The sequence below is a fragment of the Berghia stephanieae genome, chromosome 1 (genome assembly GCF_034508935.2).
Source record: "Berghia stephanieae isolate SIO BIC M18660-M18661 chromosome 1, UCSD_Bste_1.3, whole genome shotgun sequence".
NCBI classification, from domain to species: Eukaryota; Metazoa; Mollusca; class Gastropoda; order Nudibranchia; family Aeolidiidae; genus Berghia; species Berghia stephanieae.
Window position 1 is genome coordinate 71,240,171 of NC_088360.1, and position 25,928 is coordinate 71,266,098.

At 35.3% G+C, this 25,928-nt stretch overlaps 2 protein-coding genes across 3 annotated transcripts in view; one reads left to right on the forward strand and one right to left on the reverse strand.

Moving 5' to 3' along the window:
* LOC144981044 (rho-associated protein kinase 2-like) overlaps positions 1-10,501 on the reverse strand; it is a 48,889-nt gene extending 38,388 nt beyond the window's left edge. The window contains exons 1-2 of the mRNA XM_078929136.1: positions 9,860-10,501; positions 1,710-1,867 (exon numbers count right to left, since the gene is read on the reverse strand). Coding sequence (XP_078785262.1) covers positions 1,710-1,805 — 96 coding nt within the window. The 5' untranslated portion in view covers positions 1,806-1,867; positions 9,860-10,501. The remainder of the gene's footprint in view (positions 1-1,709; positions 1,868-9,859) is intronic.
* On the forward strand, positions 9,385-24,482 carry LOC144981051 (replication protein A 32 kDa subunit-B-like). 2 transcript variants are annotated; one of them, XM_078929149.1, is made up of 8 exons: positions 9,385-9,571; positions 13,098-13,162; positions 14,887-14,994; positions 17,203-17,316; positions 19,958-20,167; positions 22,307-22,402; positions 22,944-23,038; positions 24,321-24,482. In XM_078929149.1, the coding sequence occupies exons 1-8, from the start codon at positions 9,493-9,495 to the stop codon at positions 24,400-24,402; spliced, it is 849 nt and encodes a 282-aa protein (XP_078785275.1). In that variant the 5' UTR covers positions 9,385-9,492; the 3' UTR covers positions 24,403-24,482. The 2 variants fall into 2 exon arrangements, with proteins under 2 accessions (XP_078785275.1, XP_078785282.1); XM_078929156.1 differs by lacking the exon at positions 9,385-9,571 and adding an exon at positions 11,171-11,445.
* Positions 24,483-25,928: the final 1,446 nt, after the last annotated feature.

A 25,928-nucleotide genomic window follows, 5' to 3' on the forward strand; every position in this document is an offset into this window, starting at 1 on the left:
AGGAATATGGATGTAGATAGTCAAACTCAGTTCAGGTCACACCTTTTCCTTCTATCTAAGATGGAAAAGATATAGGCCCTATAACATAGCAAGTATCTAAATCATAATATACTAGTACCACCTAATAACTGTTGAGTATAAACTCAACTGTATCTTATTCATACATGTATTAATAATGATAATGATCATTTTATGAAGTACAGAATGTACGATCTACGTTTGTAATAATAATAAACAAGGGATTCTGTACTTCCTGTTCCTCCCTTACCGGTCAATAAAAATGGCATCATTGTTATTAAATCTTCTTTGAGTTAATATCTAAAATATCCAATCTCACAACCAATCATCTCTTCACCAGAAGAATATAACATAACAATAACCCACCCCTTGGGTCACAAAGTAATTAGGTTATTAGCCGGAGTCGCTAATGGGTGAATAAACCATGGGTGGAAGGGGGAGAGTAACATTGTAAACTAAAATGGCAAGACAAAGCTAAGATTTACCCATTAATTTTAAAATTAAACTTCCCGATTACAATATTATCAGCATACGAATGAGTTTGTTTTTGTGTTTCAAATTTTAAAAAATTAAGATTAAAGGACAACTAGTTAGTTGAATGTACATACCCACCTCTTCCCCCCAATCATGTGTATGGAAAATAATCTAACTATAAATTTTTGTGTAATACACTGGAATCAGAGACAGAGTGGATACATGATTTGTGTCGTTCAATTACAATAAATCTGACAGAAGCAAGCCACTTCGTCCAGGAGGACAAAAAAGGGTATAATGTGTTTGAATTTCACTGTTTATTACACTTGCACGATGTGTTTGTGACTATATTGTAAGCATTGAGATATGCATCTGTGGTATATAGTTATATATGTTCTGTGAAAAACAGCAGGTTATTTAGAGGATGAAGTAGGGCATTAGTGAGGTAATTTTTCTTCATTCAGCTCATCCCACATTTTGCAGGGTTGCCACAATGAATGCAACATCTCCATGCATCTTGGATCATTGCACCATCCTCCTCAAGGCCCAACTTTCATATCGTCCTTTACCCTATCCAACCATCTAGTCCCTTTTTTCTCTTTCCCGCTAATTGTATATCTAATATTTCCTTTCCCACATATTCCCTCTCCCGTCTCTTAACATGTCCAAACTATTTCAATCCATCTTCTCTCATCTTTATAGATACATTCTTTACCTTAGTCAACCTTTGAATCCCTTCATTTCTCACTTTATCCTTTCTTGTCCAGCCAAGTGACCATCTTTACATCTTCATTTCTGCCACCTCAACTTCTTTGTCTTGTTTCTTTGTCATAGCTACTGTCTCCTAACCATATAACATTGCTGGTCTTACAACAGATGTATATAATTTTCCCATCAACTTTGCTGAAATTTGTTTGTCACACATCTCCAGTAGTTACCTTCTTCTAATTATTCCAGCCTGCCTGGGTCTTCTTAACCTCCATCTCATTGCTCCCATCCCCATGTACAGTTATTCCCATTTGAATTGGTTTGTCTCCAGCACATCCTCCTCTCCCATCTTTATTGGTGGTAAAAATTCAAAAACTGAAGAGTAGCGGGCTATTGCAAAAAGTGGATTATGACTAGTTGGATCTATCTATAGACGATGACCACTGTATTAAAAGAAATCAACTTTTTTCATCGACCAAAAAGCATATAAGTTTGAGTCCAAAACTTACCAAAAGTCCATCTATAGAAACTTCAGAATTGGGATCATTCAGTCTCTCTTCTAAGGCAGCAATGCGCTTTTTATAGTCAGGATCTGACATTACCATTGTGTTTCAAATCCTCAAGGCATTTAGCCTCACATAAAGTGTGAAATGAGACGTCAATAGTTCTGGAAAACAAAGAAAAATACAAACAAAATAAAAATGAAAAACATTACGGCATAATATCAGTGATCAGTGGATCACAAAAAAAAAAAAAACAAACAAAACACTCAGACAAAGACCTATTGTCTACCAACATTCCCAACTAACAATAATAATATATTCTTGACCCATTAGGGGAGTGGTTGCTGAATAAAAATTACAAAATACTAAAAAAACCAAGATATCAGTACTAGAATTATTGTAAAACCTACGAACTACAGCGAAGAATTCAAGCCACTAAACCATATTTTAAACTTACTTCAACAAAATTTGTTGAAACATTGAAAAATAACTGTTTTGTATAAGAGCACATTAAAAAAAATAGTTAATGTTCGTTATTTTTAAATAGTTTCGAGCCAAATTCTTATCAGAAAAATATAAATAGTCACCATGGATATATCTTCTCCCTTTGATATCATCAACCATCAATCCTTGATAAAGATTATTGAAGGAAGTTCAAAAGGACAATTAGATTTAGATTTATCCAATTTCTAATAAGTGAAACCTGGATAATGACTAAAGTAATTAGTGCCTCAGACTTTATTGGCCTCATATAAGTCAATTTAAATGATGCTGATGCCCAATAAGTTTTACAGAAACACCAACATTACTATTAAGGAAGGAAGATGGATGGAAAGCCTTATTAATACAACAGGATCACTAATTGGAGAAAGGGAATACATTGAAAGAAGAAAAAAAAAAATCATCGACAGTCACACTCAACAAATCATTAATATTAAACACATGGATTAGAAAAGATAAAATCAAATTATACACAACTCTTGTAAAATCAGAACAAAAGGACAATAAGTCTAATCAGCCACGCTAGCAAAATCATGTTAGGGCTGTTACCAAACCCTTTGAAAAAAGAAACGGAGGAACACCCATCAGACGAACAAACAGGTTTATGACAAGGAAGGAGCACAGGTGAACAAATCAAAGGGACCTCTCATAATTTTATAGATTTATAAAAGGCCTTTGAAAGTGAAAGAGTTTGGCAAACAAACTCCGGCATAATTTACGCCCAATGGGCATGGAAGACCTTATACAAACTATAAAAATGCTCTATGACACACCAGGCAATAGTACTATTCAACAACATTGGACAGCAATTTAAAACAACATTTGGAGTTGGATAAGGAAGCCTACTGTCCCCAATCCTTTTCAATCTGTTCCTTTAGAGTATCCTCAATGACACATTACAAGAATTCCTATCCACCATCTGAGGAGGAAAATCAATCATGAATGTCCAATTTGGTGATCACAACAACCTTCTAGATGGCAGTAATGAAGAAATGAAAGAGCTCACAAATAGATTGAAGGAGGCAGTAGAAGCACACAAAATGGAGGTTAGTAAAGAAAAAGAGCAAGTTACTTGTTAAAAGTACAAAGGACAAGACAACGCATGTAATGATGGGCGATAAAAAGAAAATGTAATCTCTTCAAATACCTAGGTGCACACTAACATCTGATAGTTGATCAACCCAGGAAGTCAACAGAATTTCAGTTGCCAGCTCCGCCTTACCAAAGCTAATTAAGATCTAAAAGATCAAATGCATCATCACCTTTTCAACCAAACTAAAAGTGTATAGGTCCTTGGTGTTGTCTGTTCAGCTATATGGTTTCAAGAGCTGGACCCATATGACAGAAACCACTAAACGAATCCAGACACAGAATTAAAAAAAAATATCGTATGACCAATAAGTATGTACATGTTAGCTGGAAACAGTGAATTTTATCGCTGGCCAAACAGTCAAGACTGACTACTTTTGTGAAAACAACAGGTTTAGAAAGCAAAAACATAATTTCACAAAGGATGTTTTAAAGTAGCTAAATGGGGGTGTGATCAGACAAAGAAAATCTAAAAGAGCTATAGTCACTATAAATTATCCATCATAAGAAAACTGACCTGTGTGCTATGTGTAGCGTTGTGGAATTTTCCTGATTATTGTTTTAAAGCCTCGTAATATATTTGTAAGACACATTCTGTCAATTTGCATGATCGATTGATCACACAGTTTTCTCTGTGGATTCACAGAATGCGCAACAATCTAAAAATAATATTAATAGTGGTGGCAGTGGTAGTAGTAGTAGTATACCGCCGTGCAGAATGCGTAACTTTCCGATTGATTGCTGCACATTCTGTGGATTCACGAAAAGTGCTGAGATCCACTGAGTGTTACGCATTCTGTACATTGGTAATACCACTTCAGGACAATTCCATGAAAACGTCAACTGAAGGGGTGTTTTACAAAGTCTTAAGAGGTTCTTTGCTGTTGTTTGTGATATTACAACAATTATTAGTATTAGGAACCTAAATAAGCATTAAAATTTAAGATATCATTGAAATGTTGTTCTCATCGGTTCTCATCGGTTGCTTTTATGACCTTGAGGAATTGTATGTCAGTCCATTACTATTAAAAGTATTTTTTCATCTACAAAAAGTGTGATTGTTGCACAGACTCACTATTTCAGATTTTCTGTTTTTACATAAATTATGCAGGGTTCCTACAGCAATTCCATTTTCAAATTCAAGGAGTTTTCAACGTGATTTTTGAAGTAGTGGTGGTAGGGATGGTGATCTGGTGGTGGTAGTTGTACTAGTGGTGGTCATAGGGATAGTGATGTGGTGGTGGTTGTTGTATTAGTGGTGGTAGGGATGCTTAGTATGTTTTTAAGGGTATTCAGTGCTTGCAACACATTTAGGTCATAATATCAGCGCCTGTAAAAAGGAAGAAAATTGGATAGGACAAACATTCTAGATGTACAATTAAAAGGACAAGGAAAAAGTAAGACAAAGGGGAATGGTTTAAATAGGGAACAGATGTAGATTCCAAGAGCACACTATCGGATTACTTAGTTTGAGATCACCTAAAAGTCTCATCCAGAGACCAGCACAAGATTCCACTAAGAGGAATACACTCAAATGTTAAATAAAAATAAAATAATAGCAGTACATAACAGAGAGATGATTTACATTGAAAAAAAAATATCATCTCCCAAAAACTATGAACTATACATTTGACCTCTCAGCCAAGGACAAGACAAAACTAAATAATCTCACTCCAAGACAAAGACAGAAAGCAATCGGAAAAAGGTATAAGGGTATAGAAGACACAGCAAGTACCTCCCTGCCCCCTATGGGAGGTCGTGAACCCACCCAGGTGGTAGAGATGGTGATGTTGTGGTGGTTATTGTAGTAGTGGTGGTAAGGATGGTGATGTGGTTGTGGTTGTTGTAGTGGTGTTAAGGATGATGATGTGGTTGTGGAGGTTGCAGTTGTGGTGACGATGATAATCTAGTGGTGGTTGTAGGGATGTGGTGATAGCAATAGTGATATGGTAGTTGTAATAGTGAGGGTAGTAATGATGATGATGATGATGAAAGGTGCTTGTGGCTGTAGTAGTGGTATTGATGCCGATGTGGTAGTGGTTGTAGTAGTAGTGATGATGATGTGGTGGTTGTTGTACTGGTGGTGATACTGATGATGATGATGTGGTTGCAAAAGTAGTGATCCTGCAAAATTAAAAGGGGTTTTCATCAAAAATTAAATTTAATGAGTTTTCAAGAACTTCTCAGTAAAGTCAAAATCAAGCAGTTTTCAAGGAGTCCTTGAATTTAAGGAAGCACAGGGAACTCTGTGATCGTTGCACATTATGTGGATCAACAAAAAACGCTGTGCAATTGATCGATCACACAAATCAACATAATGCATCTAATACACCCATGACTAATCTTGTGTTTTTTCCCCCCTTTCTTTTTTAATTTGACTAATCAACTGAAAATTTACAGGTTTATATAAAACGTCTAATATCAAGAACATAATATGGTTACCAAGCTGTTTGCAAAACTTTCGAACAAATGGAATATCCGCACCAGCTGTTTTTTTAAATACTGGTACAAAAGAGGACAATTTTTCTCCCCATCAAGATGATAAAGTATCAATTTCAGTGTGAAGATCATGACCCTTTCTTACCACTATAACCTATAAAATTAATTACATTTCAATTTACACAGTTGTCAGCCCAAATTGTGTCTCCCAGGAATTTCAAACACTAGAATGTGATAAAACATTAATGCTAACAGTCCAGTTCCTTGGATAAATAAAACTCAAATCAGTGTACAGTATGTTTTTTTTTTAATTATTGACACATTTCAGATTTGAATAACTCCAAAGCTATGTAAGATTTCATCAAACGGTTTTTCAACAAAGGTGAAGAATTCATTTCAGTTTTGATTGCAATAAGTTTTAACACTGTGCATCCTTTGGTAGCTGAGTTATGATGCCATGAGTAGAAATGGTCGTTTTTAAATTTATCATAATTTACAGTGTGTTTGTTTTCAATCATTGACACATTTCAGGTTTGAACAGTTCAAGAACAGCTGCACGCAATGAAATCAATTTGGTTTTCAACATATTAATCCCAATTTATTAAAGTTTTTACTGATATCTTACTTGTGATCGTGTGTTTGCGCAATTGTCCAATCTAAAGCTCCACATGACCACCACATTTTGGAATGACAAGCCGCAAGCATCTCTCCAGATCTTCCCATGTCTTTTGCAGCATTAGTAATGTGACTGAGCAAACGTTTCTCTTATTTTTGTCTTAAGCTGACATCATATACAAAAGAATTTTACAGTGACAAGGCAATGTTCCAGATTGATATCCATAGTTTGACATGTAAAATAAAATAAATTTTCCGGAATCATGTCGGACAAAGTCAAAATAAATCAGGATTGATGTCAAAATTACCCTTTACTAATGATGACGTTATAACTCAGCGACTAAAGGACGCACAGTGTTAAAACTTATATCACCCAAAACTTGAATACTATATTTTGCACATATATGGCAAAAAAAAATGTTTGATGAAATCCTACATTGCTCTCAAGTCATTGAAACCTGAAATGTGTCAATAATAAAAAAAAACAACTGTATAGCCTATTTGCAAATAGGCATTAAAGTGGCACTAGCAAATGGAATGTCTCCCATATGAACTAGGTTCACATTAAGTGAAAGTACCATATAATATTCGTATGACTATAACTATGATGAAATGTTCTTTATTATTTCAAATTCCATGCCTTCCCCCTTTAAGTTAATTCATCACAATATGCATTTCAATCAATAATTAGTTACACTCTGTTTTTAATCATCATTAATTTTAACTGAGTTCAAATCTAACAACACCGTTGTTTCCTCTCCTCTATGTCTATATCATACGACAGAGATTTTTTGGTGCATTCTTTTCATTATACAATAATTATAATTTATAGTTGAAAAGTTCACTTGTAATTGTAATTGGTGACGATTATATGAATGACATTTCAACTTCTTTCAAGTGACGAGAAACATCCCTGAAATTTAAGGATTGGGAGCCTTAAAGATTACCAAAACATCGGTAAAATTAGTCTGCTGGACTGCTGGGCAGGGCTACGTCTTTCTGAAAGTGACAAGTTAGGTAGGCTATCAGTGACACCTGTCTGGGGATAAGGAATTTTCATTATCCCCAGACGCATATTTGAAACTCCGCTCTTTTAAACAATTATCCACATTCCAGAACATGGAATGTTTCCAGATGCACATAGAAATAAGGAAAGTTAATAAAATATCTATAAAAACATAAAATTAACCAACATTAAAATTAGTTGTTACTACATATACACAATATGCGTCGACTTCGAAGTGGGTGTCATGGCCGAATGGTTTAGTCGTCTGCCCTGGAAGTTTGACCATAATCGACGTTGTGGGTTCAAATCCTGGTAACGTCACTTTTTTTTTTTTTTTTTTTAAAATTCCGTCTTCTTTTTACAGAACGTTGAAAGGGATAAATGTCCCATCCATCCTCCCCCACCTCTTTTTTTTTATTATTAAACTCTCTCTCTCTCTCTCTCTCTCTCTCTCTCTCTCTCTCTCTTGTTTTCTAGCAAATATATTCGTCCCCACTCCGATCTCAAATAGTGTCTAAAAAGAATAAATAATTAAAAAGCAAACAAACAGAATTATTCAGAGAGCGACCAAATGGTCAGATAGAGGAGAAAAAAAAAAATAATTGTTTTAAAAATAAAAACAATTTAAGAAATTCATGCTCAGAAACGAAACATTTACATAAAGGTTTAGCAAACAAAAAACTCTAAGGTTTAGGTCAAAATATAAAAAAAAAAAGAAAAAGAGAGATTTCCCTCGGAGCAGGGAATAGTGTTAACAATATATAATAATAATAATAATAATAATAATAATAATAATATATAATAATAACAATTATAATAATAATAATAATAATAATAAAATAATAATAATAAATAATAACAATAATAATAATAATAATAATAATAATAATAATAATAATAATAATAGTATGATGATAAGAGTATTAATAATAAAAATAATATTATTATTGATAATAATATAATAATGATTATGATGGTAATAGTAATAATAATAACAAATATTACAATTATTATTATTATTATTACTATTATTATTATTATTATTATTATTATTATTATTATTATTATTATTATTTGACCAAAACAAAAAAACAAAAACAATAATAGATCTAGAGCAAATTAAATAATGAAATAATATTATCGGAGAAATTAAAAAAAAACTCTTGCTCGGAACTCGGAACAAAAGTGAAAACAATGAAAATCAATTGGGAAGAAAGAAAGAAAAAGTAAAAAAAAAAATGGTGTGTGTGGGGGGGGGGGGGGGGGTGGGGGGGGGGGGGGGGGCGGGTCGCGACTGGGTCGAATCTGTGCAGCTAAAAGGAGTAAATGAAAGGTGGCCTAACCCACTGAGCTGCCTATCCACACCGCTATCGGAATATTTTAAATTCATATATGAGCTAAACATATTTCCACTATTTTTGCTTCCTTGTTTTGGTACTTATTTTCATCTCTGATTCGAATAAAAATATGTTGTTGGATCTAGTTTTGTGGACGTGTGATACTAAATTGTATTGTCTTGTGCGAAGCAGACAGGAAAATAACAGGTGTGGGTTTTGGGCTTTGGGGCGAACAACACCATGGCCTAGGAATTCGTCCGCGACATAAAAATTATTCCCGGTCGTCCCCAAAATTGTGGCCAGAATGAGCAAATTATAGTAACAAGAGATGATCAATAAAGTTAACAGGTAGGTATGTAATGAAAATTTAAATGGTTGGTGGACTATGAACAGATTTGATGATTAACAACTTTCTTCCTGGTTGAAAATAAAAAGTCGAATTGCCAGTTTGACGTTTTCAGGTCAAAGTAACAAAAGAAATTTCATTGATCCACTTGCTTTAAAATATTTTTTTTAAAAGAGCTGGATTTGACATTTGATCACTATTCACTTTCATCTTGTGTTAAATATCACTTGATATATTAACTGTTTTGGGACACAACCACTAGTATTTTTTCCAGAATATTTGGTATTTTTCACGCCTAGTTTGGCATTTTGCATAAAATCTTTCTGCCCACTTGCTACATGCGTCTGGGGATAGTATCCCCAGACAGGTGTCTGGGGACAACCAATTTTTGTTATCCCCAGACACCTGTCTGGGGATAACGAATTTTTATTATCCCCAGACAGGCGTCTGGGAATAATGACAGCCATCAGTGATCAGAACCATTTGAATCTAGATCAAAAGGAGGTAAAAAGTAAAAGTAAAGGAAATAGCTCAGGTAAGCTGCCTTTTTTTCTCACATTCTGTGGGCTGGGACTGAGACCCAAACTGCTCATGATGTTCATGTCATGTCCAAAAAATGAACGAGGATGAGCCTGAGCAAAGCAACAGGTTCAGTTCAGGCAGGATGTGTCGTCCAGGAGTAGAGAACATTTTAAAGTAAAGAGTAAGAGTAAGAGGGATGGTATGGATAAACTTTTTAACATTAATTCAGCCTAGATATTATTCTCGAGATCATTAACTATTAACAAGTGAGAAAACTTCCGAGCAATCTCTTAAAACTTACTATAGACTACTTTGTTGTCACTTTTACTTTTACTTCTTTGACGTTCTGAAGTCTGAACTTCCACTTGCTTCGTTAGATGGTATTTTCAACTTCCTTTATTCAACTCGAAGTTTTAATCCATTGAAAAATTGCAAGATACAGATATAACAGTCTTTCACAATTGTCTCATCCAGAATTTAAGCACAATCCATTCTACTGAATGCACAACCGGTTTGTATTGAAATAATGAAAACACAGAAAGTTCATTTAGGAGTGTTTTTCCGGATTCCGCCACAACCTCATCCTACCTTTCGGAACATGGCGGCATGACGTCATTTTTTTTCTCTTGAACTGTCACTGAATACCTAGCGTAATTTTCGTACCCCTGAACTCGAGTACCTATAACGTTGTCCTTTGACATAGCCATTGGAATGTGAGCTCGGATGACCTAGCCTACTCTTGTGGTAGAAATCAAAGACGGCTACTGTCATCTGCATACAACTTTGGACGTTAAGAACCTCTCCCCCAATTCTCTCAATACACACATGCACGCACACGCACAAACACACTCGCACACTCACAACAAATTCACAACTGACTGATGTACCGACCTCAAATCGTTCAACAAAATAATGTGTAAAGAACTCTATCATTTCTTCTGATGAAAATATCAAAGTAACCAATAAAGAAGCAGGCACTGGTGTAAAATAAAAATCTGAAAAGGTGTGTAAGAGTGCCAAACAAAACAGATAAGAAAAGAAACACCCCCCCCCCCCTAAAAAAAATAATAAAAAAATAAATAAACCATAAATAAAAATCAGCCTGCCCCGACTGGGGATCGAACCTCTGACTTTTTGATTAGCCGCCAAACGTTATGTATCGATTTGACTTATTTTCCTGCTAAGGTATGTCATATATATTATATGTATGCTTGTTCATGTATGTATGTAGTGGTATGCATGTATGTATGTGTGTATGTATCATAGATATACATGTATGTATCTATGCATGCATGTATGCAGCGGTATGTATCATGTATGTATGTATGCATGTATTTGGTCTCCATAGATAAAATGGCCTGTTTTTGTTTTAAAATGTTAGCATTTATTTGTCACACCTCGTCATCAACTACGTCGTCTGCTGACTTTTGGGGTTAACTAACTTAATACGAATATTTTGCCTCCTCTAAAATTAGACGTCTATCCATATCGTTGCGTCTACTGTAAAAGTTTATAAATTGCGAAGTACGACTTCTGTGGAAAGAACTGAAGGAAGGGAGGTTACTCGGAAATTGTTTATTTTCTACTCCCGCCCTTTCAACTGGCGATAACTAGCTACAAACTGTAAATTCATCATATTTTTTTCCCTTCAATCTAACAACTGAAAAAGTCTTTGATCTTTGAAGTATTGGTTATGCATCGACTCTATTGATTAAATTGAATTTTATTTCGATAGAAGCATTTGTTAATTGCCGAGTTATTGATATTGATTGTTCACAAAGACTGACAGGTCAGCAAAGTCGAACTGACTGACGTTTTATTTTATACAAGAACGCGCAGAAGGACAATCTGTTGTCTCACAGCATTGCAAAATGTGGAATAATCAAGGTAGGCTACCATTCATCGATTTCATTTCAAATTTTAGAATGTATTATTATATTACAAGTACACTTGGGCTGGACTGGGGTCATAGATAGTCAGATAGTAGATAGAGAGGTGGGCCGGTGTTACCAATACTTAGCTTCTATACCAGGATAAATCATTCGTTTGGACCGAAAAATAAATAAAAAACTTACCGCTTACCGTCAAAAGCAGTTTAGATTTGAAGATGCATTTGTTTTCTATCAAAAAACATTCGGTAATGGACAATCCTTGATGAATTTCAAAAGTTGTGTTGAAATTATATCCTAATTGTTTTCATGATTAATTCCTCGCGAAATCGTGTGGGTATCGTTTCTGTTATCAAGGTACCGCCTAGCCAGGCAGGGTTGCCAGATCATTTTTGAGTAAGAGACCAAACTAGCTATAGCAAGAGGCCAGATTCCTCGGCAGGAGCCCAAATACCACCAAACCCACCTTAGCCTCGCGAAAACTCTTTAGATTTGTTAAACAATTTAGATAGGATAAGGAAAATTCGTATATATAGAAGCATTAGCAAATGCAATCTGTGGCGTTAGCACGTGTTGCATTTAGATATTTAGATTGCCAAATAAAATAAGTTTTACCGGTACCAGAGTAAAACGATATAACGGGGAAAGTCAGAGGAAGCCAAAAAGTTGGTTACAGGAGGCCAAGTGGCCAAACCAAATTTTGGGAGGCCAAATGGCTTGGGAAAAGGCCAAATTTCTCAAATTTGGCCACCAGGAGGCCAAACTAGCAACCCTGGCCCCAGGTTTTTAAAAAAGTTTATTGGGAAAAAGATACGGAACAAAGTGTCCATAGATAGGTATGCAATTTGGTGCATTAGTGCAGTAAATAGGCCTTTTTTTCTTTTATTCAATCAACTTGACTGCTGGTGGACCCTAGGCCTCTCTACAAGTCCAAGAAATAATACTCACTTTTTCTCTGCTCCAACGAAAATATCTACCCCCTATCGGTCTAATTATTTGTAGCAGACGACAAATTTCTCAAAACGGTCACGTGACACTGTAAAAACAACACAGGAAGTCCATGAAAGCTTATTTACGGCATTTCCTTTGAACCGTGTAAACAACAAAATTTCGTTTTCATTCGACTCAACGGGTCAGATTGGCCGGTATTTTTTAACGAACTAAAGTTCTGAAAAATCAAAATGTTTCTTAGAAAGGTGAAAGATGCTAGTTTTTGAAACAGAGGTAGGTTTTTTAAAAAAATCTTTATATTTTATGTGAATGCATGCTCAAGGCGAGTTGGACGTGCAGCGGAGGTTGGTTGGCCAAATGCCCACCTCTCTAGATAGTCATTGTCCATTGTCTGTGTGTTAATTAGTGTTACTGGGTTAAATTACATTCATATATTTACATTATATTTATATCGTTTACTACACTACCCGGCAGTTTAGTTCAGTCTTTAGTGAGCAGTCATTAAGTTAAGAAAGCCCATAAGAAAGTTGTGATTCGAAATTACTATGCGCGTTAGTTTAGTAATTTAGTAGTATTAGTATTAGATTAGGAGTAGGAGTGGGTGGGGTAGTATAGTTACTTAGTGCTGCGAATATTGTTAAAATGGACAGGATGCTCTGGGCATGGGCAGCTTACATTTTTCATTATTTTCTCTTTCAGACTTCGATCAATCTGGATTTGGCCAGGGAGGTGGTTTTAACACGCCTCAGGCAGACGACAAAAAGGTTAGAAGGGTTGTTTTTTTTTTTCTTTTTTCCTTTGTTTTTTTCTCCTAGAATTATAGCAGTAGGTTTGTATAAGTATAGTTTCCCGTTTTTGTAATTTTATTCCCCTAAAAATATGACGTTTTTCTTGAATTATGACTTCACATAAATTTTTATTTAAAATGATTTTACCATAATCCATATCTATGTTAATGTTTCATCATAGTCATAGATGGGAATTTCACATTGATTCCCATTTCAAACCTACTATTTTCCAATTTTGATTTCTATCACCAATGCCCATTTTCACTTCCACAGCCACCACCACCACATCGTCGTCAAAATCATCATCATCATCACTACTGCCTCTGCTATGCACCACTATCACATCATCACTGCTTCCTTCGATTACCACAACCACTACATCTTCATCACTACTACCACAACCATATATAATCATCATTACTGCCGCGATTACAATCACCACCATATAAGCATTATTAGTATATAATTGTTTTTAATGATAGTGATGATTTAACTATTTTTTTCATGATTTAAAGATATTAAACAGTGATGCCAAAACTCTGGTTTCACCGGAAAAAATTCTGGGTTACAGGTAATTTCCGTCAAATTCGGGTGAGGTCAAATTGTTTCAAAGACAAAGATACCCCGCTCCACCCTCCAACCACCACATTATCATCACTAGCGCTACTACTACAACCATCACGACCACTACTACTAACTTCTACGACATTATCATCACTACGACCACCACAACCACCACGTCGTCATCACTACCTCTACTACCACAACAACCACCACTACCACACCATCATCATTACCACTGCTACTACAACCACCACCACCACATCATCATCACTATCACTACTACTACAATCACTACCTCTACTACTACTACCACCACCACCACAACATCATCATCACTACCGCTACTACTACAACCAGCATATCATCATTACCACTACTACTGCAACCACCATCATCACTACCTCTACTACCACCACCACCATATCATCATCACTACAACTACTACAACCACCAACACCACAACATTATCACTACCACTACTACTACAACCACCGCCACAATGTCATCATCACTTCCTTTGAATGGTGTCTGAAATCTCTGTGAGCCAAATTTAAAGTTGTCGTCTCTGTATTAAATTAATTTTATTAATAAGTTCTTTATCATTTAGTAGCATCATCATCATCAAATTTAGAATTAGAATACCTCATTTTGAATTATATAATTTTGATAATTTTTCTGATGGAAGGGGGAGGGTGTACTTCAGTCGGTCAGTTATAATATTCTCTTTTCACCATGAAACCACTTATATGATTATATTCTCTGATTGGTGATGTAAAGGACTTTGAATTTTACTGTGTGTTATTGCGGAGTAAATCGCTATTTATGTTTAATTTTTGTTGTTGTTTTTGTGTATTTTTCTTCTAAAAGAAGACATTGTTGTTTTGTTTTTATCTGTGTTTTTTTTTGTTTTTTTCCTATCAAATATGGAACAGTTTGAAATGGCTTGTGTCATTTGCCTGTAAACCGTAATATTTTCTTTTTCCATGGTATATTATACAAGGGCAGTTTATTGAAGTGAAACACAGAGAATGTTTTTCTCAATATTTATTATCAAAAACAGTGGTCAGGTGTTAAGTTCAGTTTTGAGTAAAATAATTTTGGCTGTTAATTTTTTTCTTTTTTTTTTTTACTGACAGAGAAGTGTGAAAAGAAGCAACAACATCGTCCCAGTAACCATTGCACAAATTTTAACAGCTAAACAAGATGATGACGTTTTTGTATCTGGCAACCTTGAGCTGTCCCAAGTGAGTAATTAAAAAAAATATATTGTAACAAAAAATATGCATATAAGTAATAAGTAATTAAAATCCTCAGATTATATGTGGAATTCCGACTTACCAGTATTGGTTAACTCTTTAAGATTCAACCCGACAAAAACCGACAACGGCATAATATTCATGGGTGGGGTAGTCAAGACTGGCCTCAGTAAGTAAAATCCAATCGTTGTGAAGGAAATGACAGGCTCTGTCACTGCTGCAGGGTGTTTTCAGCTTTGATTTTTATAAATTTGCCGACCGAAAAGAAATTATGTTTCAGAAATTGCGATTTGGATCCTATTTTATTTGCGAGTGAAAATCATTGACATTGCACTTTGTTTGGTAAAAATCGGTAAAAAATTACGACTTTGGTGATGAAAATTGACTTTGAAGACAATTATTGTAAACTTTAAAAAATATGAATAATTTATAACTCCCTTATTTGTGGGTCGATTTTGTCATTCGAGGTATCAATTTTATTGTAATAAAGAGAGAGGAACTTCAGAGTTATTTTTTGTGATGCGAAATTATTACTTTGTAATTTTAGCACCAAGAAAAATAGTCAGTTAATAAATTTGTTACACCTCTTTGATAGACCGCCACCGTCCAGTCGTGTAGAATTGTGAATCAAGCGTCTCAAAGTCTTTGACCAATCACAGGCTATCTATCCAGCTGGTCGAAACAAAGACGCTTCTCCCTGTCGATGTATTACGCTATTGTTATGCAAGGAATATAACACCTTATTGAGTAAAAGCTAAAATCTAAAAGTAAAAAATATAATTCTGAGGAATTTGAAAGTCACATTGCTGAAATAAGCTTGAAAAAAGAAGTACATTGGTCTTTGTTTCATAAAAATCGGTTGAAAACCAACTGTTTTACGAATAAATTTGATTTTAAAAATTGCTTTTGTTTATTTTAGCTTTTTTTAGCAACTTTTTTATTTATCGGTTGATTTTCTTGATTTTTATATCATTCTTTATATCTCAAAGAGACGAGATCAGTGATATACTTTGTTTGTTTCAAATGTAACTAGAACATAATTTGGCTTTTTTACCTATCAACCGTGCCTGGATAATATATTCATCAACGTGGCGATACGCAACTATTCCATGGCCGTCTTCCACTGCCTCAACGATGATTCAATTCATTGTTGACGGCTGTTGACACGTGAGCTGCCAGAACGACCAATTGTTGAAGGGTCAAGATGCTCAGTAGCCAATCATTCTTCGGTCAAAAAACTTAAGAACTCACGAGAACAAAAGTTTGATATTTGGTGATGGACGGACCTATGAAATCGTTTCTGGGCGGAGTTTAGCCATGAGCGACCGTAGAAAACGGAAAGGCGACTGCAGATATCAAAGTCAAAGAGAAGGCTTATATCATCAAAGGATGTCTACATGATTGACATGGCCATATAGGGAACTCATTATCTACTCCCCCAAAAAGAATCTGAACACGAGAGGGTTAACAATCAATCCGCCAACACTCTTCTGTCCCTTTAAAAAAAAATCTTAAAATAGCTGAACACTCCGCTCTGACTATGCTATTTTAGTGTGGCCCATTGTCCATCCTTTGGATCCACTAAGCATGTAGTCCTTCAGAGTCATTTGGCCCATGGACCCGGAGTTTATCCCAGTTTCTTTAGCATGACATGGACAATAGAAATTTCTTGCTCCCTTTGAATAGAATGCTTGTCTATTGCAAAGTACTGTCCACCAGATCTAACAGACCCAGCTACTCATTCACTGCTGGGTAGACAGGGGGATCAGAAAGAATCTCGACTGCGCCCGGAATCGATCTCAGTCCCTTTGTGTGTAAAGCGAGTGCTCTACCAACGGAGCTATCTGGGACATTTTTACAATTGATTTTATATTTTCGGATTCACCGTTGGCATTTCTTTTGAAATCCTAATTTTGAGTTCTGTTTGCCTCAATTTCAAAGTGGTTTTGTTGAGCATTCTGCTGGCCTAAAAGCTATTGAGAGTGGTGTATAAAGCAAATTTGAGTTTGAAATAAGTTCAGGCTAATTCAGAATATTTAGGTCTGCACATAGTTTTATCACCAGATCCAATCACTGCTGGCGGGACAGTGAATCAGGATTGTTTTATATGTTGCATGAAAGAGATAAAATAATAATGAATCAGTTGAATATTAACTTAGACAACTCTGGTCACCTCTGATTTTTTCCTATTTTCAGATAACTTTTGTTGGTGTGATCAAGTCTGTCAATTCTTCATCCACTCGGATTGATTATACTATTGATGATATGACTGGTCCTCCCATTGAAGCCAAGCATTTCAATGCAAGGGATGTAAGTGACTGATTATTTATATGATACTCTCTTTTCTATGTTAAGGTTTCAGTAAAAGATGCAATACAGTGAACTTTGGATAAAATGAGATTAATTGGACTGATGTGGTGACTTGTCAAATATGAGTGCCACTCTTGGCCATGATGATATATAATCAGGCGTATTTTAAAATATAGTATATATCGGGTATATTTTAAAATAAAGGGTCTGAACTTTGGTGATTCTTAATTAGCTATATCATAATAAGTACCTACCATGTTGTTGTGCAGAGTTAATAAAACTACATTAATAAATTCTGATTGTTTTTGTAATATGCATGAAAGAATTAATGATTATATTGCAAAAACATGATGCAACACATGTGTCTTTCACTCCTAGGTCTAAAGCAGTGTCTGCCAGAGTTTCCACCAAGAGCCATCAATAAACTCAACAGACAACTTTTAAACATTTAATTAAAAATTTTTTGAATTTACTTGACATTTTAAGTTTGGCTAAACACTTGTCAACCTTTTTGCTCTGATTTACAAAAAGAAACGATGGCCATAGTGTTGAGAGAATGACCATGATCATTTTCTTATCTAAAGCTGTGAGACTATGCAATGTGTGACATGGTGTTGAAACATTATGCTGGGCAATCATTGAAACTACTGAAAATCAAGTGAAAGTGAAAAAAAATACAATATTTTATTGGGGGAAAAATTGTTTATTAGATGATCAGAAAACTCATTTTCACAATGGAAAAAAAAAGTTACCTTTGGGCCATGAGTCACAAGGAAGCAAATTTAACGGACTCTTGAAAAATGTGCAATTTTGGATATTTTATCAATATCCATATAATATAATAAGATTAAGTGTAATTTATAGGTTTAAAAAAATATCCCAATAACTGCTAAAATTGCATTTTGAAAAAAAAATATCTAAGTTATGAGTCAAAGCCATACTTGCCAACTCTTCGGTTTTTGTGGGATCATTCTAAATTTCACTCTTCCTTTCCGCCATTTCCTGTTAAATTCTTATTTTCAAAAGTAATGATAATGATAGGGGGAGGGGGTGATAATAATGCTGTAGTGTAGTGGTCTTGGTGGTGGTGATAGTGATAGTTACGATTATAATAAATTTGTAGTTGGTGGTGGTGCTGATGTGATGATGATAGGAAGGTGGTGGTTGAGGTAATGGTGAATGTGATGATAAAGATGATGGTGGTTGCAGTGCAGCTCCTGGAATAAAAATGGGACTACAGTTTTGCTTTCATGTCATGAAAGGCGTCGACCAGAGCGGTGTGGTGATTGTGATGAGTAAAATTACAAATTATTATTTTCTGAGGTTCTGATTCCGTTTTTGGAATGTGAAGGATTTGCAGGTTTGGTCAAAATGAGCAAAATAAATTTCAATATCCATAGTCTTCTTAAGACATCGACTCCTTTAGCCATTTATCAACTTTGATGGTGAAAGCTTTTCCTCCGGATCGGAAACTTTGCTCAAAGAATACATTCAGAGAACTAGATGAATAAGAAAATCTCAACAACTCTTTTTCCAAATATCCTCTCCTCATGATGCAATTTTTAGGGATACATTACGTAGTTGGACCAAAAATACCATGTGCTTAGCAGGTATTAATACACAAATCTTTAAACCTCACTCTACACGATCAACTTTAATTAACAAAGCGGCCCAAAAAGGGGTTCAAATTGATGTTATCATCAAAACGGTCAATTGGTCAACAGAATCGACTTTTCAAAGATTTTACCACAAACCACTTAAGATTCAAAACCTGCACTTTGTAGATCTTTGAGTGAGTTTAACAAACTTTATATATTCAATTGTTCCCAATTCGGAATTGGTATACGAGATGGAGTTTCAAAATTAAACGAACTAACCTGTGATGAGTAATTGAGACTCTTGGGAGTCCAATTCCGAATGGGGAACATGCCCACCCACTAAGGATTAACTATTATAGATTAGATTGGGATTTTCCCTTCTGGTATCAATTGTTCTGTTTTTCTGTGCACACACGTTAAAGCCTGACGAGTCACGGGATTCTATTCATTTGTTCCCCATTCAGAATTAGACTTCCAATAGTCTCAATTAAATATCATAGATCACATAGCTGCCAACCAGTACGATAAAATCGTACTTAGTACGATTTGGCCAATCCAGAAAAAAAAAAAAGAAGAAGAAAATCTGATAAAAATTATCTTGGGAGAAAATTTTCGCCATACACCACCTCCCCATCACTTATGCCTACCCAGTATGATGATAAAGGTAAGCTTCTCTTAGTATTACAGTTCTGACCATTCTAGTACTTAAGTACATTAATAAATATGCCATTTTAAGACATGAATTGGGCATCCACGCCGCACCGCGTATAATAATAAGTTTTTGCATTTTGAAAAGTTGGCAGCTATGAGATCAGTTCGTTTGATTTTGAAATTAGTGGGTATCATTATCATTACTCATTCATTTTTCCAATTGGATTCAAACTCATTAAATCTAGGATTACCAGTGATTGTCGTTTTTCTTCTCTTTCTTCTAAATTAATACAAATCCTCTCATTCACAGGGCGCTTAAATGGTGTTGAAAGTGCTGTTAAAAACAAACAAACACCTTTCATGAACAATTTTATCCTTCCTTATTTTTCCAGGATGGTGAGCAAGATGATGCAATGACAGAGTCCTCCACTGTCATTCCTATCAATACATATGTCCGTGTCAATGGCCGTGTCCGATCATTTGGAGGGAAACGAAGTGTTAATATTCATAAAATCAATGCTCTTACAGATATGAATGAACTATCCTGTCATTTACTGGAAGTGATACATGCTGCTGCTAAGAGTGGTGAACAACAGAATCAGGTTAGGGGTCATAATATAATCCATCAAATATTTGTTTGTTTCACTCTTTGGCCAGGATTGTTATAGATTAGTGTGTGAAATTTATGACAAATCTGGCCTGGTTAAATCAAATAAAATACATGGCAGTTTGGTTAGAAATATTTAATTTTCCCTATTTAATTTGTACAGCACTCTTCACTTTTTTTTTTTTGTTTGTCTCCCTTGAATATGCTTGGTCTGTGGAAAGAGCTATCTGCTGGTATTGTGCTTTTTAGCATTAACAAAACCTTTAAAGATGCCAGACTATCAGCTATGGTATGATGTCTTTTTGACTGATTGACCATTAAGTTTTCATCCTAATTGACAAATTGCCATTACCATCCTGATTCAAGAAACTCGTGTGGATTTTCGTTTCTGTATAAAAAATTTTTATTTTTTTTCAGCCAGACTTGCATATTTGAAATGTCGAAAATGTCGTTATCAGAGATAAAATAAATGACTTACAATTAGATTACACCTCTTTTATTTATGCTGTATCATCCATTGTGGTTTTGTGTCCTTGTCCTGGACTAATAAGACATGGTTTTGCTCAAGCACTGACTGTAGCAATGACTATGAAAAAATGTTTTTTTCTCTTTTTGAGGAAAATTTTTGTCTATCTCCACTGAGTAAAAATGTTTTTGAATTTTGAAAATCCATTCATAAATAAACAAGCAGTTTCAAAGGTGCCATTTATTTGGATGACCCGCAAAGAGGTAAAAAACGCGAAAATATGGGACGCTTTTTCAGCATTTTTAAATATTTTTTTTCGACCTTTAGTTGTATCTTGCGTTATAAGTGGATTAAAAGATTGAAATTTGGCAATTTTAGGGTAAATTTGATAGAGAATATGCTGAAAACATTAGAAGAGTTCTAACTTATATAATTTTAGAGCTGGATGGTATATAACACACACACACACACACAGAGAGAGAAATTAGTATAACACACACACACACACACAGAGAAATATATTAAGAAATGAGTATATAACACACACACACACACAGAGAGAGAGAGAGAGAGAGAGGGGGGGGGGGGGGAGAGATTGCGTACATAAACGAAAGAAATATAGAAGGAAAAGAGAAAGAGAAATTGGACAAGAGGACAAAGGTTACTGACTTGGAACACAATAATTAAACCCATGCTGAGACTGTAGATCATATTGCAATCGAAAACTTTTAACATTATAATTTATTAAATTCTTTTAAATTAAACAGTCAAATTATCAGCTGTTTATTGAACCCAAACGCAATGGCAGACGATAAACACCCCTCTGCCAGTTAGACCGCGCAGACATTTTGACTAGTCGTGAACTTTAAAACGAGGTCAACCAATCAGAAAGCGCTTTGCCACGACCCGCTCAGCTGCAGAGTTTGGTGCCAAATCGTTTTGAACTTGTGATTCGGGCTGTAGGGGGGCAAAATGGCTTTGTCTTTTACGAATGAAAAGCAAATTAGGATGGTGTTTTGTAAAATACGGGAAAAGTACTCATCATATTCATATGAAATTTTACAACCAAAAAGAAGAAATGTTCATGTATTACCTTGTCAGCGACAAAACCTACACGCCCGGTAGTTTTAGAAATATTTTACTCCAAAGAGTAAAAATCTATTTTGAACGGTCTTCTGGTAATCGCACGAGTTTTGTCGCTTGACATAATTTAAAATGACCTTTTTTCTAACTGTGTGCCAACTTTCAGTCATATTCATCGATAAAAAGCGTCGTAATTAATTTTTAAAGATAGCATATACGAAACAGCTTCGTCCCATATTTTGTCGGGAATTCGGGCACTTCGTGAGCGAAAAAGAGGCCCAAAGATTTGTGCGGGATAGTCATTGCTACTGACTGAGATCATTTGCTGGATACTGAAATGTGGGAGATGATTTATTTTTCTTGTAAATTGTTTCTGTGATTAAATGGGGTTGTATATGGGCCCTGTCTCCTTCAGGAAGGATATCATGTTTGCATCTGTGTGACATTTTGCAGGGTCTCGTGTTAGACACACAGATGGTTTGTTGCTGTGTTGTAATTCCTATTCTTGACTTGAATTAGTCCCTTTGTGTCTTATTTTTCATTGGTGTCTATGAATTGAAAGTTTTGCTGATTTACAATTTACAGATTGCCCCAATTGCCTCCTCACATTCCAAGGGCATCGAAGGAATGGATACAGGAAACGCAGGCCAAAACTCGGGACTAACCCCATTGCAAACTCAGGTAATTAGCACTATGGTGTATCTAAAGATATTAGTTTTCCAATTGGCCATTTTAATTACAATAATTAAATTGAATGGAAGCTTCAGTTTAATTAACAAAGGCATATGATATGGACGTTTCCAGTTTTCCCTTAGTCAACAAACACTCCAATACTAAATTATTTTGAAAAACTAAGGAAAGCATTTGCTTGCATATCAGTTTCTATGGATGAATAAATAAATAAAAACAAACATACAAAAAACTGATGATGTAACATCAACAGAATAATAGATATAGCTTCTCAATGGTTCAAAAAAATGTGAGCAAAATTTTAACTTTTTACACTTTTAACTTTTTCAAAATTTTAAAAAGCTTATAACTGCCATGATTTTGAAACTCATTGTCTTCTTTTTAGTTTTTAATTTTTAACTGAAGTGAAGTTAATGAATTGTAGCTCATTATATTCTTTCTGACAACTGTTTTTATTTTTTTTTTAAATTTTTTACCTATTTATTATTAAAGTATACAAACAACCGCAATTATTTTTTACATCTCTTTAAAGATTTACAATATTATCAAGAGCAACCACTCAGAGCAAGGGTGTAGCATCGATGAGATATGTCAAAATCTTCGTTCAGCAGCTCCTAAAGCTATCAGGTGTGTATTTACCATTTGATTGAATAAGAAATGACAAGGGGTTTGTCATTTCATCTTACTCCATCATTATTTTCTTTTTTTTTCATATATATAGTCTTCAGGGCTGAGAATCTTCCGCCTAAATGGTGGTTTATCTCCGCCCATCCCCATCACAATTCCTCCTTTATCAAATTTTTAATTTTTTTATTTTGAATATAAAAAACACTCACCACAACCTCTACGTCAGCATACCTACCAAGTACCCTGATAAAATTGGATTTACCCCGATTTTTTCTTTATTTTACCTCCCCGGCGGATTTTGGGAACCTCAGATTTTAAAATTAATTTTCACAATTTTTTTAAATTTTTTTTTATATCAGTGGAAGCCACCTGCTTGCCTGTATTATTTTATGATTTATAGAATCAGTTTTGTTTTCTCCCTGACTGAAGGAAAGGATTGATTGTCATTTACAATTACACATAATTATTCAGACCTCACCTTGGCACATTCATACCTCATACCATTTGTCAGCCAGTTCACCTCAACAATTGTTAATAGATGCTTGCGCCGCCACGCCTAGGATAAGCTTGTTTTGTTTGTTTTTTCCTCTTAACATTGCTTACCCCTATTTTTTTCCCTAGATTCCTATTTTTTTAAGAAGTATCCTATTTTTTTTTCACTATGGGTTGGCAGGTATGCATCAACATCCCTACCACCATCACTACTATTACAACCACCACCACATCTTCATTCCTACCGCCGCCACTAAAACTACTGCCACATCATCATCCCTATAACCACCACCAAATCATCACCCTAACGACCACCACATCACTAACCCTACAACCACCACAACATCATCATCCATACCATCACTACTACAACTACCACCACATCTATTTCAACCACCACCATATCATCATCCCTACCATCACTACTACAACCACCACATCATCATCTTTACCACCAATATTACTACAACCACCTCCAAATCATCTCTACCAAGACTACTACTATTACAACTACCACCACATCATCATCCGTAGCACCACTACTGCTGCAACACCACATCATCATGCCTACCAATACTACTACAACTATCACCTATCATCATCCTTACCACAACTACTTAACCACTTTCACAGAGTATTTTACCTAAACGCACAACATCCATTGATAAAATTTAGTCACCCAGCTCCAGCATGCCGTATTGCAGAGTGTTGAAATCTAGTGAGTATTGTACTTGGGTCTTTAGAGCTCTCTATTTTTACTTATAATTGCAATTTTCTATTCTGTTCACAGAGATACAGTTGAATTTTTGAGTTGTGAAGGCCATGTGTATTCAACAATAGATGAAGAACATTACCAAGCCACTGATTACTAAGTTTTCAATTATTTCATGTTTTTGTTATGAACCAATCATTCATACTGTAAATACCCAAAATAAAAAAAAGTCAAGAAATGTATTTTTCTCCCTTGTTTTTTAAATTTTATTTTATTGTCCATACAAGTGGGTGAAATTACATTATTGTGTTGTGGCTTTATGGAATGACACTGGGCTTCGGATAAGGTCGGTGTTCGAATCCTGCTGTGGGTAGCACAAAGTTGAGTCCTTGTTAAAGGCTATTTACTCGCATTTTCTCATTGTACTTAGGCATCTATGTAAAAAAACAAACAAACTGGGAAAGTCTTGAGTCATTCCACTCGTTAAGAGAGTAGCTGTTAGCTTGGAAGGGGGGTTTGAACATATCTTTTGAAGTAAGTTTGAAGTTGAGTTGCCGATGAGTTTTCCTGCCTTTTAATCTGTTTAGAAAACTGCCTTGGTTGAGGGTTTCTAAACTTTTGACAACCACATTCAATCAGTGGTCATATTATTGTACAATATTTTTTCTTTAATGCTTTTCAAATCTGAGACTTGGACATGGGGAGCTGTGATTTTTGAAAGTATGACCTACATATGGTCTTTTACTTTCATAATGTTTTATTAGGGCATAGCATTTTCAACATTTTTTTCAAAAGAAGAGGTTCTATTATATGGTTTGAATTCCCTCTTACAAGCTGATGACTGACCTATAAGGGACGCTTGTTACGGATATTTTACTTATCCTAAAGTGAACAGATATAATTTTTGGAGACTTCACAAGCCAGTCGTGGCTGTCCAATATTATTTTGCAAGTGAAACTGAATGTTGCATCATTAACGTTAGATAATCCTGAACGACTAAGTAAACAAAAATTATAGTGACAGAACATGCATGCATAATTAATGTCACGTTTCCTCGTGAGAGACTTGTACGAGTCAGTCACCCACACCAAATACCTTGGAGTGACCCTCAGTAAAGACATGAGATGGAACCATCACAGAGCGTATAAGTATAAGGCCTTTGGCTTTCTGAAAAGGAATATAAAATATAAAAACAAGATTAGCCGCATACAAAGTGCTTGTATTGAAAGGCCAGTCCATGAGTACACAGGATCAGTTTGGGACCGGCTCACAGCTGATGGCATCAGCACTCTTGAGAAGGTAAAAGTACACGTAATTGCTATCGGTTGAATAACAAATACATGACACTGGGTAAAACTAAACATAAGGAACAGGAGTTCCATTAGCTCATTTTGTAGAGTACTCACTTCACAAGAAAAGGGACCAAGATCGATCCTGGTAACGGTCAAGATTTTTTCTGACCTCCCTGTTCACCTAGCAGTAGCAGTGATTGGGTGGCTGGGTCTGATTGATCTGGTGGAAAGTACTTTGCTTTGCAATAGACTAGGGTCCTATCCAGAGGGTAGCAAGCAATTGCTATTGTACGTTTCACTGACTCTGAGGGAGTCAGACACTACTAGAAGAATTGGTTTGCAACATTAGCCAGTTGACGCAAACAATCGAAAAATACTATCATGGGCAATTTTA

Bases quoted from the DNA above. Each gene is read 5' to 3' on its own strand.
- LOC144981051 (XM_078929149.1), top strand. From the start codon at position 9,493: ATGACAGCCATCAGTGATCAGAACCATTTGAATCTAGATCAAAAGGAG. The intron at 20,168-22,306 runs GTTAGGGGTCAT...TACAATTTACAG, and splicing joins GTGGTGAACAACAGAATCAG to ATTGCCCCAATTGCCTCCTC. The intron at 23,039-24,320 runs GTGTGTATTTAC...TTCTGTTCACAG, and splicing joins GCAGCTCCTAAAGCTATCAG to AGATACAGTTGAATTTTTGA.